Source organism: Carcharodon carcharias, chromosome 13 (genome assembly GCF_017639515.1).
Source record: "Carcharodon carcharias isolate sCarCar2 chromosome 13, sCarCar2.pri, whole genome shotgun sequence".
Taxonomy (NCBI): domain Eukaryota; kingdom Metazoa; phylum Chordata; class Chondrichthyes; order Lamniformes; family Lamnidae; genus Carcharodon; species Carcharodon carcharias.
The window spans coordinates 66,384,595-66,399,217 of NC_054479.1; the positions used below are offsets into that span (position 1 = coordinate 66,384,595).

At 42.5% G+C, this 14,623-nt stretch overlaps 1 protein-coding gene across 1 annotated transcript in view; it reads left to right on the plus strand.

Annotated features, from left to right (window-relative positions):
• Positions 1 to 581: 581 nt before the first annotated feature.
• Positions 582 to 14,623, plus strand: part of ggt5b (gamma-glutamyltransferase 5b) — a 557,923-nt gene continuing 543,881 nt past the window's right edge. Inside the window, exon 1 of the mRNA XM_041202316.1 lies at positions 582 to 1,163. Coding sequence (XP_041058250.1) covers positions 997 to 1,163 — 167 coding nt within the window. The 5' untranslated portion in view covers positions 582 to 996. The remainder of the gene's footprint in view (positions 1,164 to 14,623) is intronic.

Consider the following 14,623-nt stretch of genomic DNA (forward strand, 5'->3'; position numbering starts at 1 on the left):
CAGATGGGAACACCACCACCTGCAAGTTCCCCTCCAAGTCACTGGAAATATATTGCCGTTCCTTCACTGTAGCTGGGTCAAAATCCTGGAACTCCCTCCCCAACAGCACTGTGAATGTACCTACACCACATTGGTTCAAGAAGGCAACTCACCATCACCTTCTCAAGGTCAATTAGGGAAGGGCAACAAATGTTGGCTGAGCCAGGGACACCCACATCCCGTGAAATTATAGCAAAAGTGTTGAGGAAGGAATTCCAGAGCTTAGAATCCAGGGCAGGTCAGTGAGCGTAGCAGTGATGGGTGAACAAAACTTTGTGCGAGTTAGGACACGGGTATCAGAGTTTTGGAACATTTAAGACAGGAGATTGAGGGAAAGTGAAAATAATTCCAGGAAACCAGGGGAGATGAGAAAGACGACTGAATGAGGGAGCTTGCTCACTTGTCGAGTGAACATTAATAAATTAAAGAGACAGGAAACCCTTGATTAAACCCCCAATCTGTGTCATAACCAGCCCAGTGGGTGAAGGTAAAAACAAAAAACTGCGGATCCTGGTAATTCTGTTTTTGCAGTGGGTGAAGGTGGTATTCAGTTCCGAAAGGTTTGAATTGCTGACACGGTTGGTTTAAATATTTTCAACAGCTTCGTGCAATTACAGACTTGCAAGAAATGCGAAGTCTGTACCAGGAACTGGCAACGGAAGGAAAATCCCCCCTCCCCCGCCCACTAACTGGAGGCGAGGAATATAGGGGCGAGAGGGAAAGACACAGGGCAGAGACAGAAATAAAGGGAAAGAGAGACACATAACAAGGAGAGAGTGAGAGAAACACAGAAATTGGGAGAGGCTGACAGGAACAAACACAACGACAGAAGGAGCCAGACAGACACGGAAGAGGGAGAAAGGCTCAGTCACTGAGGCAAACAACAAGAGCCGAGGGAGCGACCTGCGGTGATCACTTGCAATCCAGTCTGTCGGAGTGGGGATTCGGGTCAGGAGGATGAAGAACAGGAGGAGCTGCTGCTGTTTTGTTGTACTTTTCGTGGCTGTGCTGCTCACCGCCGTGATTCTGTTACTGTTGTTGTGGAAGCCGCGATGCAAAGGTCGCAACTTGTACTCTCAAGCTGCGGTGGCGGCGGACTCCGTGGAATGCTCGGAAATCGGCAGGTAAGACTCCAGACTCCAGCTCACTATTACACAGCACGACTCCAAAACTCAGCTCACTGTTACACAGCAAGACTCCAGACCCCAGCTCACTGTTACACAGCAAGACTCCAGACCCCAGCTCACTGTTACACAGCAAGACTCCAGACCCCAGCTCACTGTTACACAGCAAGACTCCAGACCCCAGCTCACTGTTACACAAGACTCCAAACCCCAGCTCACTGTTACACAGCAAGACTCCAGCTCACTGTTACACAGCAAGATTCCAGACCCCAGCTCACTATTACACAGCAAGACTCCAGACGCCAGCTCACTGTTACACAGCAAGACTCCAAACCCCAGCTCACTGTTACACAGCAAGACTCCAGACTCCAGCTCACTATTACGCAGCAAGACTCCAGCTCACTGTTACACAGCAAGACTCCAAACCCAGCTCACTGTTACACAGCAAGAATCCAGAACCCGCTCACTATTACACAGCCGGAATCCAAACCCCCTCTGACATTAATTAGAACCTAACCAAACTTTAAAGAACTTCAGAAAATTCTAATAGAGTGACTAATTTTATGGATCTCGGAATGCCCCCAAAACTTTAAATCCATTACAGAAGTATTTTAAAAAGCTTGTTTACTTACAATTTCACATATTACACATCAGTTTGGTCTCTGAGGTCCTGCCTCATGTTGAGGGGCTCTCAGCATTGCCAATTGATGCTATTGAGGGTTGGTGGTGAGCTCTGAGTTGGTACAATGGTGGTTTGGGGGGGGGGTGGGGGGGGAGGGGGGGAGGTTGGATGTTGAGCGAACGTGTGGGATTGTGGTATTGCTGTGCGGGAAGGAGGATTCCAGGCGGTCCCTCCGTAATAAACCCACTTTCCAATTTTTGAATTACTACACACGAGGACAAACTGAGTGTATTGTGAAGAGTTCATTTATCTGGCGTTTCCAGACGGGTTTACAAGAACAGTTAGACTTGAAGGCAAGAAATCGTGCGGTTACATAGTGCCTTTTACAATGTCAGAGACGCTTTTCAGCTAGCCAGCACTTCTGAAGTGCAGTCAGTCACTATTGTAACATGGGAAGTCCAGCAGCCAATGTGTTCAGAGTAAGATATCACAATCAGCAACGTGACCAGATAACCTCATCCAAGACAAATCTACCTTGGCAATTGTGCAGGATTCCTAAAGTACTGCAGTGGGAGTGTCAGGCTGGAATTTGTACTCAAGTCTCAGAATTGGGTCTTGAAACCAGTCTTTTGACTGAAAGCTGATTCCCATGGCAGATATCTACATGGATAGCATATACCATCTTCCTTTTTTTATGTCCCCATTTGCCATAATTGACATTGTGTAAATGAAAGTTGAAGCCACTGAATGATTATTTAAGCACATTGTGAAGTGTGTATCTTTGTAATGTAACAGGGTCTAATGCCATGACAAAACATTCAAACATATATATCCAGAATTTCCTGTGGCTGGGTAATCAGCAAGTTTTGCTGAAATTCTACACAAAGCCAATTATAGAGGTATGAGGGGAAGGTTGGCTGAGGTTGATTGGGTAAATAGGTTAAAAGGTATGGTGGGAAACAATTAAAGAAACAATTCAAAATATTCAACAAAAATACATTCCATTAATAAACAATGACCCAGTGAGAAAGTTCCACTCATGTCTTGTCTAAGAACAAGATTAGATTAAAAGACACGGTTTAAAATGTTCCAAAGAATAGTAGAAAGCCTTAGGATTGTTGATTACTAAAACATTCCCAAAGGGCAACAAAAAGGCAGACTAAAAAGAAAAGTAGAATATGAAAGTAAACTAGCCAGAAATATATAAACAGATTGTAAGAATTTTAACAAATGTATAATAAGGAGGAGAATAGCTAAGGTTGATTCATTAGAGACAGAGGCTGGAGGAATGATCATGGGGAATGAGGAAATAGCAGGGACGTTGAACAAATATTTTGTGTCTGCTTCACTGTAGAAGATTCAAATTACATACCAGAAATAGAAGGTAACAAAAGGGCTAATACCAGTGAGGAACTTAAGATAATTAATATCAGCATAAAAGAAACTTAAAGGACTAAAGGCTGATAAATCCCAGGACCTGATGTCCTACATCCTAGGGTTCTAAAAGAGGCAGCTGCAGAGATAATGGATGTGCTGGTTTCATGTTACAAAATTTCCTCATTTCGGGAATGGTCCCAGTAGACTGGACATTAGTAAATGCAATACCACAATTCAAGAAAGGAGGGAGAGAGAAAATGAGGAACTGCAGGCAAGTTAGCCTGACATCAGTTGTCAGGAAAATATTTCAGTCTATTATTAAGGAAGCCTTGAAAATGCACTTAAAAAGCATAGTATAATCCGACAAAGTCAACATGGTTTCATGAAAGGGAAATCACATTTGACAAATTTATTACAGTTTTTGAGGACAAAGCTAGTAGGGTAGATAAAAGGGAACTAGTAGATACAGTATACTTAGATTTCCAAAAGGCATTCATCAAGGCACCACTTAAAGGCTAATATGCAAGATAAGAGCTCATGGAACTGGGGTAATCTATTAGCATGGATAGAGAATTTGTTGATGTACAGGGAGCAAAGGGTAGGGATAAATGGGACAATTTCAAGTTGGCACACTTTGACTACTGGAGTGTAGCAAGGACTAGTGCTGCTATTTACAGTCTATCTTGAGTTAGATGAAAAGACAAGAGTACTGTATCTAGGTTTGCTGATAATATGTAACTAGGTGGGAATATAAACTGTGAGGAGGATGCAAAAAGGCTGCAAAGTGGTATAGGCAGATTAAGTGAGTGAGCAACATGGTGGCAGATGGAATGTAATGTGGGGAAGCGTGAGGCTATTCACTTGGTAGTGGGAATAGAAAAGCTTGAAACTTCTAATTGATATTGTTCAGAGGGACTTGGTGTAGTTTTAAACTAACACAAAGTTAGCATGCAGGTACAGCAAGTAAGGAAGAAGGCAAATGGCATGTTGGCTTTTGTTGCAAGGGGATTAGAGGACAAGAATAACAAAGTCTTGCTACAATTGTACAGGACTTTTGTGAAACCAAAGTCTTTGGAGTACTGTGCGCAGTTTTGAGTTCCATATCTAAGGAATGATTCACCTACCGTGAAGGCAGTATAGTGAAGGTTCACAAGATTTGTTCTTGGGGAGAGGTTGAGTAAATTGAGCCAATACTCTTTTGAGTTGAGAAGAATGACAGGTTGTTTCACTGAAACTTACAGTATCCTGAAGAAGCTTGACAAGGTTGGGGAATCTAGAACATGAGGGCACGGTGTCAGGATAAGGGGTTGATCATTCAGGACTGAGAGAAGGAGTAATTACTTCACTCAAAGGGTTGTGAATCTTTGGAAGCCTCTATCCCAGAGGGTTGCACATGCTCCACTGTTGAATATATTTATGGTTGAGATAGACTGATTTTTGGTTTCTTAGGGAGTCAAAGGATATGGAGAGTGGCGGGAAAGTGGAGTTGAGGCAAGATCTGCCATGATTGTATTGTATAACTAGGCAGTCTCAAAGGGGCTTATGGTCCACTCCTGCTCCTATTTCTAACGTTTTTGCATAGTATCTGTGCCCATTTTGCAATTGATGAAATTTTATGTCAATACATGTAAAAATTAACAATCAAGGTCCAAACAAAGTTCAGCTCACACCATATATTGCTTCCTTAAGTATGAAATTGCTTCCTCATTACGATCCTTTATGTGCATTTAAGAAAGTGCCGTCATGCAATCTTCTCAATTTTTTCATGTAGCTCATTCAGATGCCAGCAGAAAAAAAATCAGTAAATGCAGCATAGATCTCTATGGGCAGAATTTTTCATATGGCAGGCGGGCTCAGTGGGAGCCAATCACTGCTCGCTTATTGAAAAAAAATGTAGTTATTAAATGAATCCTGCTCGTGGATGAGGTTTCCTAAAAAATGTGAAGGCCACTTGGCCTTTTCGCCTGCCCACCAACCGTAAGGTCGGACGGGCAGCATTAACAATTACTTCAATTAATTTCTTAATGGCCTTAATAGGCAGTTTACATATTGGCGGGCGCACAGCTGACTCAGGCAAGCGCCTGCCAAACAAAACATCGCTACTGAGAGCAATGATGTTGGGACGCATGCCTTACGTCACCGTGCATCATTTTACGCGTCAGCTTGTCGGGCCAACCCCGCACGCTGACTGAAAGATTCTGCCCTATGAGAACAAAATTGCCTCAACACACCAGAAATATGATTTGCCCCCTCCTGTGCCTAGAATGTTGGACCTAAGCTTACAGCCATTTTGAATAGTGTATTCACAAACAATTCACATGTACCTCTCCATACCAAGGTGGAGGGGGTGAGCTACCATAATAATGAGTTATGGTACATCTGAGCAAAGATCATGCTGAATGACTGTTAAAGATTAAGGAAATTTGGGTGTACCATGAGTCCATGCACAGCACACTTACACCCGAATTTCCTTGCTTTTCTACGTGGGTAGTTGGCTTTGTGGTGCAATTGTGCATGTGTTTGGGTGAACATTCCTGGGAAATACCAGGCCATAGAAAACACAGTGCTGATTTCAGTATGGGGAAAATTAAAATTGCTATGAAACATCAAAAATACTGACTTTAGGTACAGCAGGATCCAAAGTCTTTGGTTTAAATTTGTTCAGAATGAGAGTAAATGTAGGATAGTCATGTCCTTTTTGCATGGTGGCTGGGTGAAATTACATTGGAGGTAACTCAGGATTGGCACAAATGATCATGGGGATTCATGCCCAACAATTTTTAGGAACTGCCAAGTCTAATTGGCAAATTTTGCTTCAGAATGTTCCTGTGAGGCACATTTGTTAATGGTGATGTATAAAGGCAAGCTGTGTTGTTATATACCTTTTCTTTGGGGTTTTTGCCTAAATTATGGTGAAAGGATTCTACCCCAGCCTTACTGGGAAAGGCTTTCTTCATGAAAAGCTGACTTCCCTTTCCCACTTCATTTCCAGCATCTTCTGCTGTTTATATCAACTTAATCTGAGAAAACTTTTTTTTAACTTGCAGAAGGAGGGACTAATCCAGGGGATCTGGAAAAGCAGTCAATGGAAAGGCTAGGAGAATAATTATTTTGAATCCACTGATAGTGAAGTAATATATACAGAAAATGTCAAACTCTCAGCAACTCAGGCAGCATTTATGGAAAGAGGGAAAGCATGAATATTTTAGGTACACCTCTTCCTCCGGACTAAGGTTATTGAGCTGAAACATTAACTCTGTTTCTTTCTGTATACAATGCTGCCTCACCTGCTGAGTGTTCCTCTGAGTTTCTGTTTTTATTTAAGATTTCTAGAATATGCAACATTTTGTTTTATTAGATATAACGGAAGAATTTTATGGCCCCTACCACCAGCGGGATTTTCTGGTCCTGCTGAAGTCATTGGATCTTTGAATGGCTCGTGGCATTTTACGGCTCTGTCCCTGCCGCGCTGGGGCTGTAAATACCTGCCCAATGGGTGCGTCAGTTCCTGCTAAACTGCATTCATATTGACAAAAAGATTCAAAAAAGTGCAACATGCCAGGGCAAACTATGAATTTTGAGTCACATCCTGTGTAGCATGGCTTGTTATCTGAGTAACTGAGTTATCTAAGTAATGCTTTACAGAAAAACTCTCAAGGCCGGCAAAAAGTCTGAGTGACGATGCATAACTTGGCCTAACACCAAGGGTTTGTATTTTTCAACGTGATGTCTTTGCATATCAGGCACTGAATGCTTCATCTATCAGTATCAAGTGAAAACATTCAGCCAGGAAAAGTGATTAATCAACCATCATCCAACCATTGATCCAGTATCGTTGTTTTTCTCTTCCTGCTCCTGCCCTTTGAAAAATACCTGTAGAATCTTGAGACATTCCCAAATGTTTCACATCCAAATGCAGTCACTGTAAGGAAAGGAACCACAGTCAATTTGTGCGCAGCAAAGTCTCACAAACAACAATGAGATAATTGAATGCAATTTTAAAGGGTGGAGGGACAGATAGATCTGGGGGTATATGTATGCAAAGCTCGGATAATGACAGGAAATGTTGAGAAGGACATTAATAAGACACATGGGATCATATGCTTTATTAATAGAGGAATAGAGTACAAAAACAAGGAAGTTATGCTAAACCTCAGCTGGAACATTGTGTTAAATTCAAGGTACCACTTTAGGAAGGCTGTCATATCCTTAGAGAAGCTACAGAAGAGATTTACTGGCATTGGACTAGGGTTGAGGAATTACAGCTAAGTGGAGATAACAACACTTGAACAACAACTTATAATTATATACCACGTGTAATGTAAGCAAATGTCTGAAAGTGCTTCACAGCAGTGGTACTCAAACTGGGGTCTACAGAGGCTCTCCAATGGTTCTGTGATGTGGCGTTGACCCATCTGTTTATCCCAGCCTTAAATGTATTCAATGATGGAGGACCCACAATCCTCTAAGCTAGGGAATTCCAATGATTCACAACCCTTGGAGTGAAAAAATTTCTCCTCATCTCAGCCTTAAGTGATAACCCCCTTATCCTGAGACGGTGACCCAAGTTCTAGATTTCCCAGCCATCGGAAACAACCTGATAGTATCTACCCTGACAATTCCCTTCAGAATCTTGTTTCAAGTGCTAACTTCTCATTTCTCTAAATTCCAAGGAATATAGACCAAGTTTACTCAGCCCCTCATCATAGGTCAACCTTGATATCCGAGAGACCAATCTAGTGAACCTTCATTGTACTGTCTCCAATGCAAATATATCCTTTCTTAAATGTGGAGACCAAAACTGCACACAGTACTCCAGATGTGGTCTCACCAAAGTCCTGTACAACTGTAGCAAGACTTCTTTATTCTTTTATTGCCATCATGCCTTTTGCCTTCTGAATGGCTTGCTGTACCTGCATGCTAACTTTCTGTATTCCTTTTAAGACTACACCAAAGTCACTCTGAACATCAATGTGTACAAGTTTCACGCTTTTAAAAAAATATTCTGCTTTTCCCTTCTTACTACCAATGTGGATAACCTCACACTCCTCCACATTGTACTCCATCTGCCACCTTGACGCCCACTCACTTAAGCTATCCAAGTCTCTTTGCAGCCTCTTTGTGTTCTCCTCACAACTTACACATAGCTTTGTACTGTAAGCATACTGGTGCAAGTAGGCATACAGTCAGCAGAGTTTTGAACGACATCAAATTTTAAAGCGGATAGAAGGTTGCAGGCTAGCCAGGAGTGGGTTGGAATAGTGAAAGGCATGACTGAATGTTTCAGCAGCAGATGAGCTGAGGTAGGGGCAGAGTCAGGCAATGCGATAGAGTGGAAATAGGTAGACTTAATGTTGGCACTGATTATGATAAGAAGCTCATCTCAGTGTAAAGGTTGCAAATAGTTTGATTCAGCTTCAGACAGTTGGAAGAGAGAGGGACATAGTCAGTGGCTAGGGTAGGAGAGCCTATGGACTTCAACGGTTTATGAAGGAGACTTAGTACCACCTCTTCAAAGGCAACAGAACAGATAATAAGCACTGGTCTAGTCAGTGACATCCACTGACTGAGAATGAATTAGCAGAAAAGGTTAAGAGGAGGTTTAACAGAGGTGATCAAAGTCATGAATGGTTTTGATGGTGTAAGTTAAGAGAAACCTTCCAATGGCAGAAAGGTCAGTAATCAGAGGACAACAATTTAAGGTAATAGGCAAAAAAAATGGAGGCGATGCAAGGAAGCATTTCTTTCCACAGCAAGTTGTGATCTGGAATGCACTGCCTGAAAGGGTGGTGGAAGCAGATCTAACTTTCAAAATAGAATTGGATCAAATTGCCTGAATGGAAAGGATTTACAGTACTGTGTGGAAAGAGGGAGGAACTAAGATTAATTGGTTTAAAAGAGGCAGCCCAGGCACAATTGACCTCTTTCTGTGCTTATAATTCCATGATCTATTTATGATCCTCTCAATTAGTGGGGATATCATGGAGGACTTTCCTGCTCTTCTTTGAACTAGTGTCCTGGGATCTTTTACATCTACCCAAGAGGACTGACTGGGAGCTGGATTTTTATTTTGGAGGCAAGAATTGCAAGTCAAGTGATTTCCTGACGTCGTGATCCCTGCCCAGTAGTACCTGCCCGAGGTGGTCTGGGATAGGTGTTACTGCTTCTAGAAGCAAGCCTGAGGCAGGAACGGGGACAAGTGGATGCTGAGGTGGGAAGGTTAGAAGGTGTGCCTCTGTTCGCTGGAACATTGGCACAGTTCAAGAAAATGCGTATGAGGGCACCTAACCTTCACCCCCCCTCAACCCCTATCCATGCTCCATATCCCATATAGCCCCCATTTCCTCCCACCCTCCAAAGTCCAGTGTCCACTGTGTACAGAACTCATGAGCACTATAATAACATTTGGAAATCTTTGTTTGTTTTACAAACATCTTCATTCAAAAACCATTATCCTATTAAGAATGATAAAATTATCAAAATAAACAGTCATTCAAAAAAACAATATTTTCTTAGGAGCTCATAAAACTGTCAATATAAATAAACTCAGTCCCTTTGACAACGGTGTCAATAACCCCTGCCCAGCTTAATTTATTAGTGGTATTGGAGCTCAGCCAAGCATTCATAATATTTTACCAAATGTCTGTATCACCAACTCCTACTGAGTGTGATCATTAGTGAGTTTGGAGCTCAACCAAGCAATCATAATGAGATTCCATTGTGCAACTGTGTCAACAAAACCTCCAGAGCTGAATACATTAAAGCTTTTGAAGTAATTCAAAGAGCTCAACTATCTGTTCAAGCCTTGAAATAGTCAAACAGATGTCTGAGCTGTCATTCAATTAAAAAAATTAAAGAAAAAGGGACAATTGATACAGTTAAATCTGAATTACAATATTGTTCAATGCAGAAGAGCACTTTATCCAGTACTCTAATGCATCTGAAGACATTTCCACTTTCACAATGCTGGTCAATTTAATGGTGAATTCAACACAGCATTAAGAACATATTTAACTTATCATACAGCATTTCATTATGAAATGTGAAGTTGGCAACACATTTTGAACTTACCGGTCAATAGGTTCCTGACACCAGAACAGGGCTCTCCCATAGTTCACAATACTTCTGAGCTGCTGTGGACCATGTCATCTTTAGAGGCTGATGTGATTTCATAAAAAACATCTGAAAGGCCAACCCTGCAATGAAGCCAGCAACATTGGGACAGTTGCTGGTGGGCTAATGATCTGTGACCTTTTCTCACATGCTTCAAAGTAGCCAGCAACAGGAATGGGGGCAGGACTCACAGAATGGAGTACTGCCTGTCATTTTTGAAGCCTGCCCGATGTGGGTTGGCCCCACAAGAAGGGGCCAAACCTTGAACTGACTGAGTCTTGTGTCCTGGAATTCCTGCCCTAAATCTCACTGCACCTCCCCCCCACCCCAAACAACCTCCCATCTCTCATCTCCTTTTAAAAAATCTTCTCAATATCTTATTTTTCTACACTTTGGTCACCCCTTATAGTTTCTTCCTTGATCATTCGTGTCCAGCCTCCTTCCTCCTAACAGTGAAGCACCATGTGATGTTTGCTCTATCCAAAAGCAAATTGCAAGAAGAGTGTGTTGTTGAGAACTTTTGTTTACTCATCATTTCACTGGGGAGATTTGTGCCCATAATGTAAGAGTTATTTTCAACTTGTTGCTCAGGTGTAAAGCTGGATGGATTATTTTGTGGGCATTTGATAAGGCAGACAGGGCCTCATTTGAATGTCTTATCTGAAAGCTGGCAACTCCAACAATGCAGCAGTCCCTCAGTATTTCACTGGAGCATCAAATTAATGTTCCATTTCTGGGCTTAGGTTTGTATCTACAGCCTCCTAACAAGAAGCAAAAGTAATCGCCATCCCTATTGAGTCATGTCTGACACCTAAATTTAGATGTTAACTTGAATGCATATGACTTTGGTATTTTTGCATAATGGACAGCCCATGACCTGTACCCAAGATGAATTGCTACCCCAAAATCTTTAAAACAACTTGCATTTATTACTCCAGTGAAGTGGGCTCTACTATCCCAGCCTCAGAACACTTGAGGATTAAAGAGGATTGATGATTAAAGGAAATCAGGATTAAAGGGAAATGGACAGGTGCCAATCTGTGGGAGGTAAAAATCACCAAGGGGGCTGGACTCCTCTTCCATGCTCATTATGTGTGACTGGATAGTTGCATCAGCTGAGTTACAGCCACCTAAATCCTGCCAGCCTCCTGACTGGAACATACTGGGAAAAGAAAATCAGGATATTGGCTCCTGAATGCAATGCTTTGAATTCTAGAAACACAGTTGACAGTAATAATTTAAAAGCACTGTTACTGAAAAAACCACAGCTTATATCTGGCATTGCTATCAGAGCCAGCTACGCAGAGCAGGCACAGTGTTGACTGTTAATAAATGCTTCATTGTGGCACCACAGCCTCATGTTAAGCACTGGAGGTGATTCAGTCCAAATGCAAGGGAAATCTGACTACTTTCAAACTTCATTGCAAAGGATAGGGCTTTTCTGTTAAATAAGATCGCGCTTTCCCCAAAATTGTGCTCACTTATGAAGAATGCGAAGCAAAACTATTGACAAAGAATTTCTGTATAATATAACACATGAATGAAATTGTAAGGGTAAACTTTTTCAGTGGGTTTGCTAATAACCACACACCATGTGTAAGTGAGGGTGCATGGGTAACAGAGTTATATGAATAGGTTTGTGCAAATAAGAGTGCATGTGAGTGGATGTGTAGGGCTGTATGAATGTAAGAGTACATGTGGGTTTGTGAGTGTTAGTGTGCATGTGTATCATTACCATTGCTGAATTCCCCCATTAATAACATTCTAGGGATTACATTAACCAGAAACTGAACTGGACCAGCCATGTAAATACTGTGACTACAAGAGTTGGTCAGAGGCTGGGAATTATGCAGAGAGTAACTCACCTCCTGACTCCCCAAAGCCTGTTCACCATCTACAAGGCACAAGTCAGGGGTGTGATGGAATACTCTCCACTTATAGAAACATAGAAACTAGGAGCAGGAGTAGGCCACTTAGCCCTTCGAGCCTGCTCCACCATTCATTATGATCATAGCTGATCATCCAACTCAATAGACTGCTCCCACTTTCTCCCCATTTCCTTTGATCCCTTTCGCCCCAAGAGCTATATCTAACTCCTTCTTAAAAGCATACAATGTTTTGGTCTCAATTGTTTTCTGTGGTAACGAATTCCACAGGCTCACCACTCTCTGGGTGAAAAAATTTCTCCTCATCTCAGTCCTAAATGGTCTACCCCAAATCCTCAGACTGTGACCCTTGGTTCTGGATTCCCCCCACCATCGGGAACATCCTTCCTGCATCTACCCTGTCTAGTCCTGTTAGAATTTTACAGGTTTCTATGAGATCCCCTCTTATTCTTCTGAACTCCAGCGAATATAATCCTAACCAACTCAATCTCTCTTCATATGTCAGTCCCGCCATCCCAGGAATCAGTCAGGTAAACCTTCGCTGCACTCCCTCTATAGCAAGTACCAAAATTGCACACAATATTCCAGGTGTGGTCCCACCAAGGCCCTGTACAATTGCAGCAAGACATCCCTGTTCCTGTACTCGAATCCTCTGGCTATGAAGGCCAACATACCATTTGCCTTCTTTACCACCTGCTGCACCTGCATGCTTACCTTCAGTGACTGGTGTACAAGGACACCCAGGTCTCGTTGCACATTCCCCTCTCTCAATTTATAGCCATTCAGATAATAATCTGCTTTCCTGTTTTTACTACCAAAGTGGATAACCTCACATTTATCCACATTATACTGCATCTGCCATGCATTTGCCCATTCACTCAGCTTGTCCAAATCACACTGAAGTATCTCTGCATCCTCCGCACGGCTCACCCTCCCACTCAGCTCTGCAAATTTGGAGATATTACATTTAATTCCCTCACCTAAATCATTATATACATTGTGAATAACTGGGGTCCCAGCACTGATCCCTACGGTATCCCACTAGTTACTGCCTGCCATTCGGAAAAAGACCCATTTATTCCTACCCTTTGTTTCCTGCTGGCAAACCAGTTTTCTATCCATCTCAATACATTACCCCCAATCTCATGCGCTTTAATTTTACACGCCAATCTCTTATGTGGGACTTTGTCGAAAGCCTTCTGAAAATCCAAATAAACCACATCCACTGGCTCCCCCTCATCAACTCTAATAGTTACATCCTCAAAAAATTCCAGTAGATTTGTCAAGCATGATTTCCCTTTCATAAATCCATGCTGACTCTGTCCGATTCTGCCACTGTTTTCCATGTGCTCAGCTATTTAATCTTTTATAATGGACTCTAGAATTTTCCCCACTACTGGTGTCAGGCTGACTGGTCTATAATTCCCTGTTTTCTCTCTGCCTCCATTTTTAAATAATGAGGTTACATTAGCTACCCTCCAATCTGTAGGAACTGTTCCAGAGTCTATAGAATCTCGGAAGTTGACCACCAATGCATCTACTATTTCTCAGGCCACTTCCTTAAGTACTCTGGGATGTAGATTATCAGGCACCGGGGATTTATTAGCCTTCAATCCCATCAATGTCCCCAACACCATCTTGATGAGTGCAGCACCAACAGCACTCGAAAAGCTCAGGACCGTCCAGGACAAATCAGTCCGTTTGACTGGAGTGCCATCCACCACCTTCAACATCCATTACGTCCACCATCGAAGCACAGTAGCAGCAGTGTGTGCCATCTACAAGATGCACTGCAGGAACTCACCAAGGCTTCATAGGCAGCACCTTCTAAATCAGCGATCTCACCACCCAGAAGGACAAGGGCAGCAGACACATGGGAACACCACCACCTGGAAATTCCCCTCCAAGCCACTCACCATCCTGACTTGGAAATATATCTCTGTTCCTTCACTGTCCCTGGGTCAAAATCTGTGAACTCCCTTCCTAACTGTACTGTGAGTTACCTACACCACATGGACTGCTGTGGTTCAAGAAGGCAGCTCACCACCACCTTTTCAAGGGCAATTAGGGATGGGCAATAAATGCTGGCCCAGCCAGCGATGCTCAAGTCCCGTAACAGAGTTTTAAAAAAATCCTACTTTCTGCTCCTGATTTGTAGCCCTTTTAGTTACGGCACTTCAAATTGATATCCAAGTATTTTCTAGATCCCCATCACCCTCTAGGTGAAAAGATTTCCTGTTGAGTCCAGTGTAAACCTGTACCTCTTGCCCTAAATCTATGTTTCCTGGTTCTGGACCCCACAACCAAGGAGAATAGTGCCTTCCTATCCACACTGTCTAAACCTGTCATAATTTTATACACTTCAATCCGGTTTCTCCTCAGCCTCCTTCATTCTAAAGAAAATACCCCCAGCCTACCCAATCTTTCCTCATAACTAAAATTCTCCAACCCAGTTGCATTCC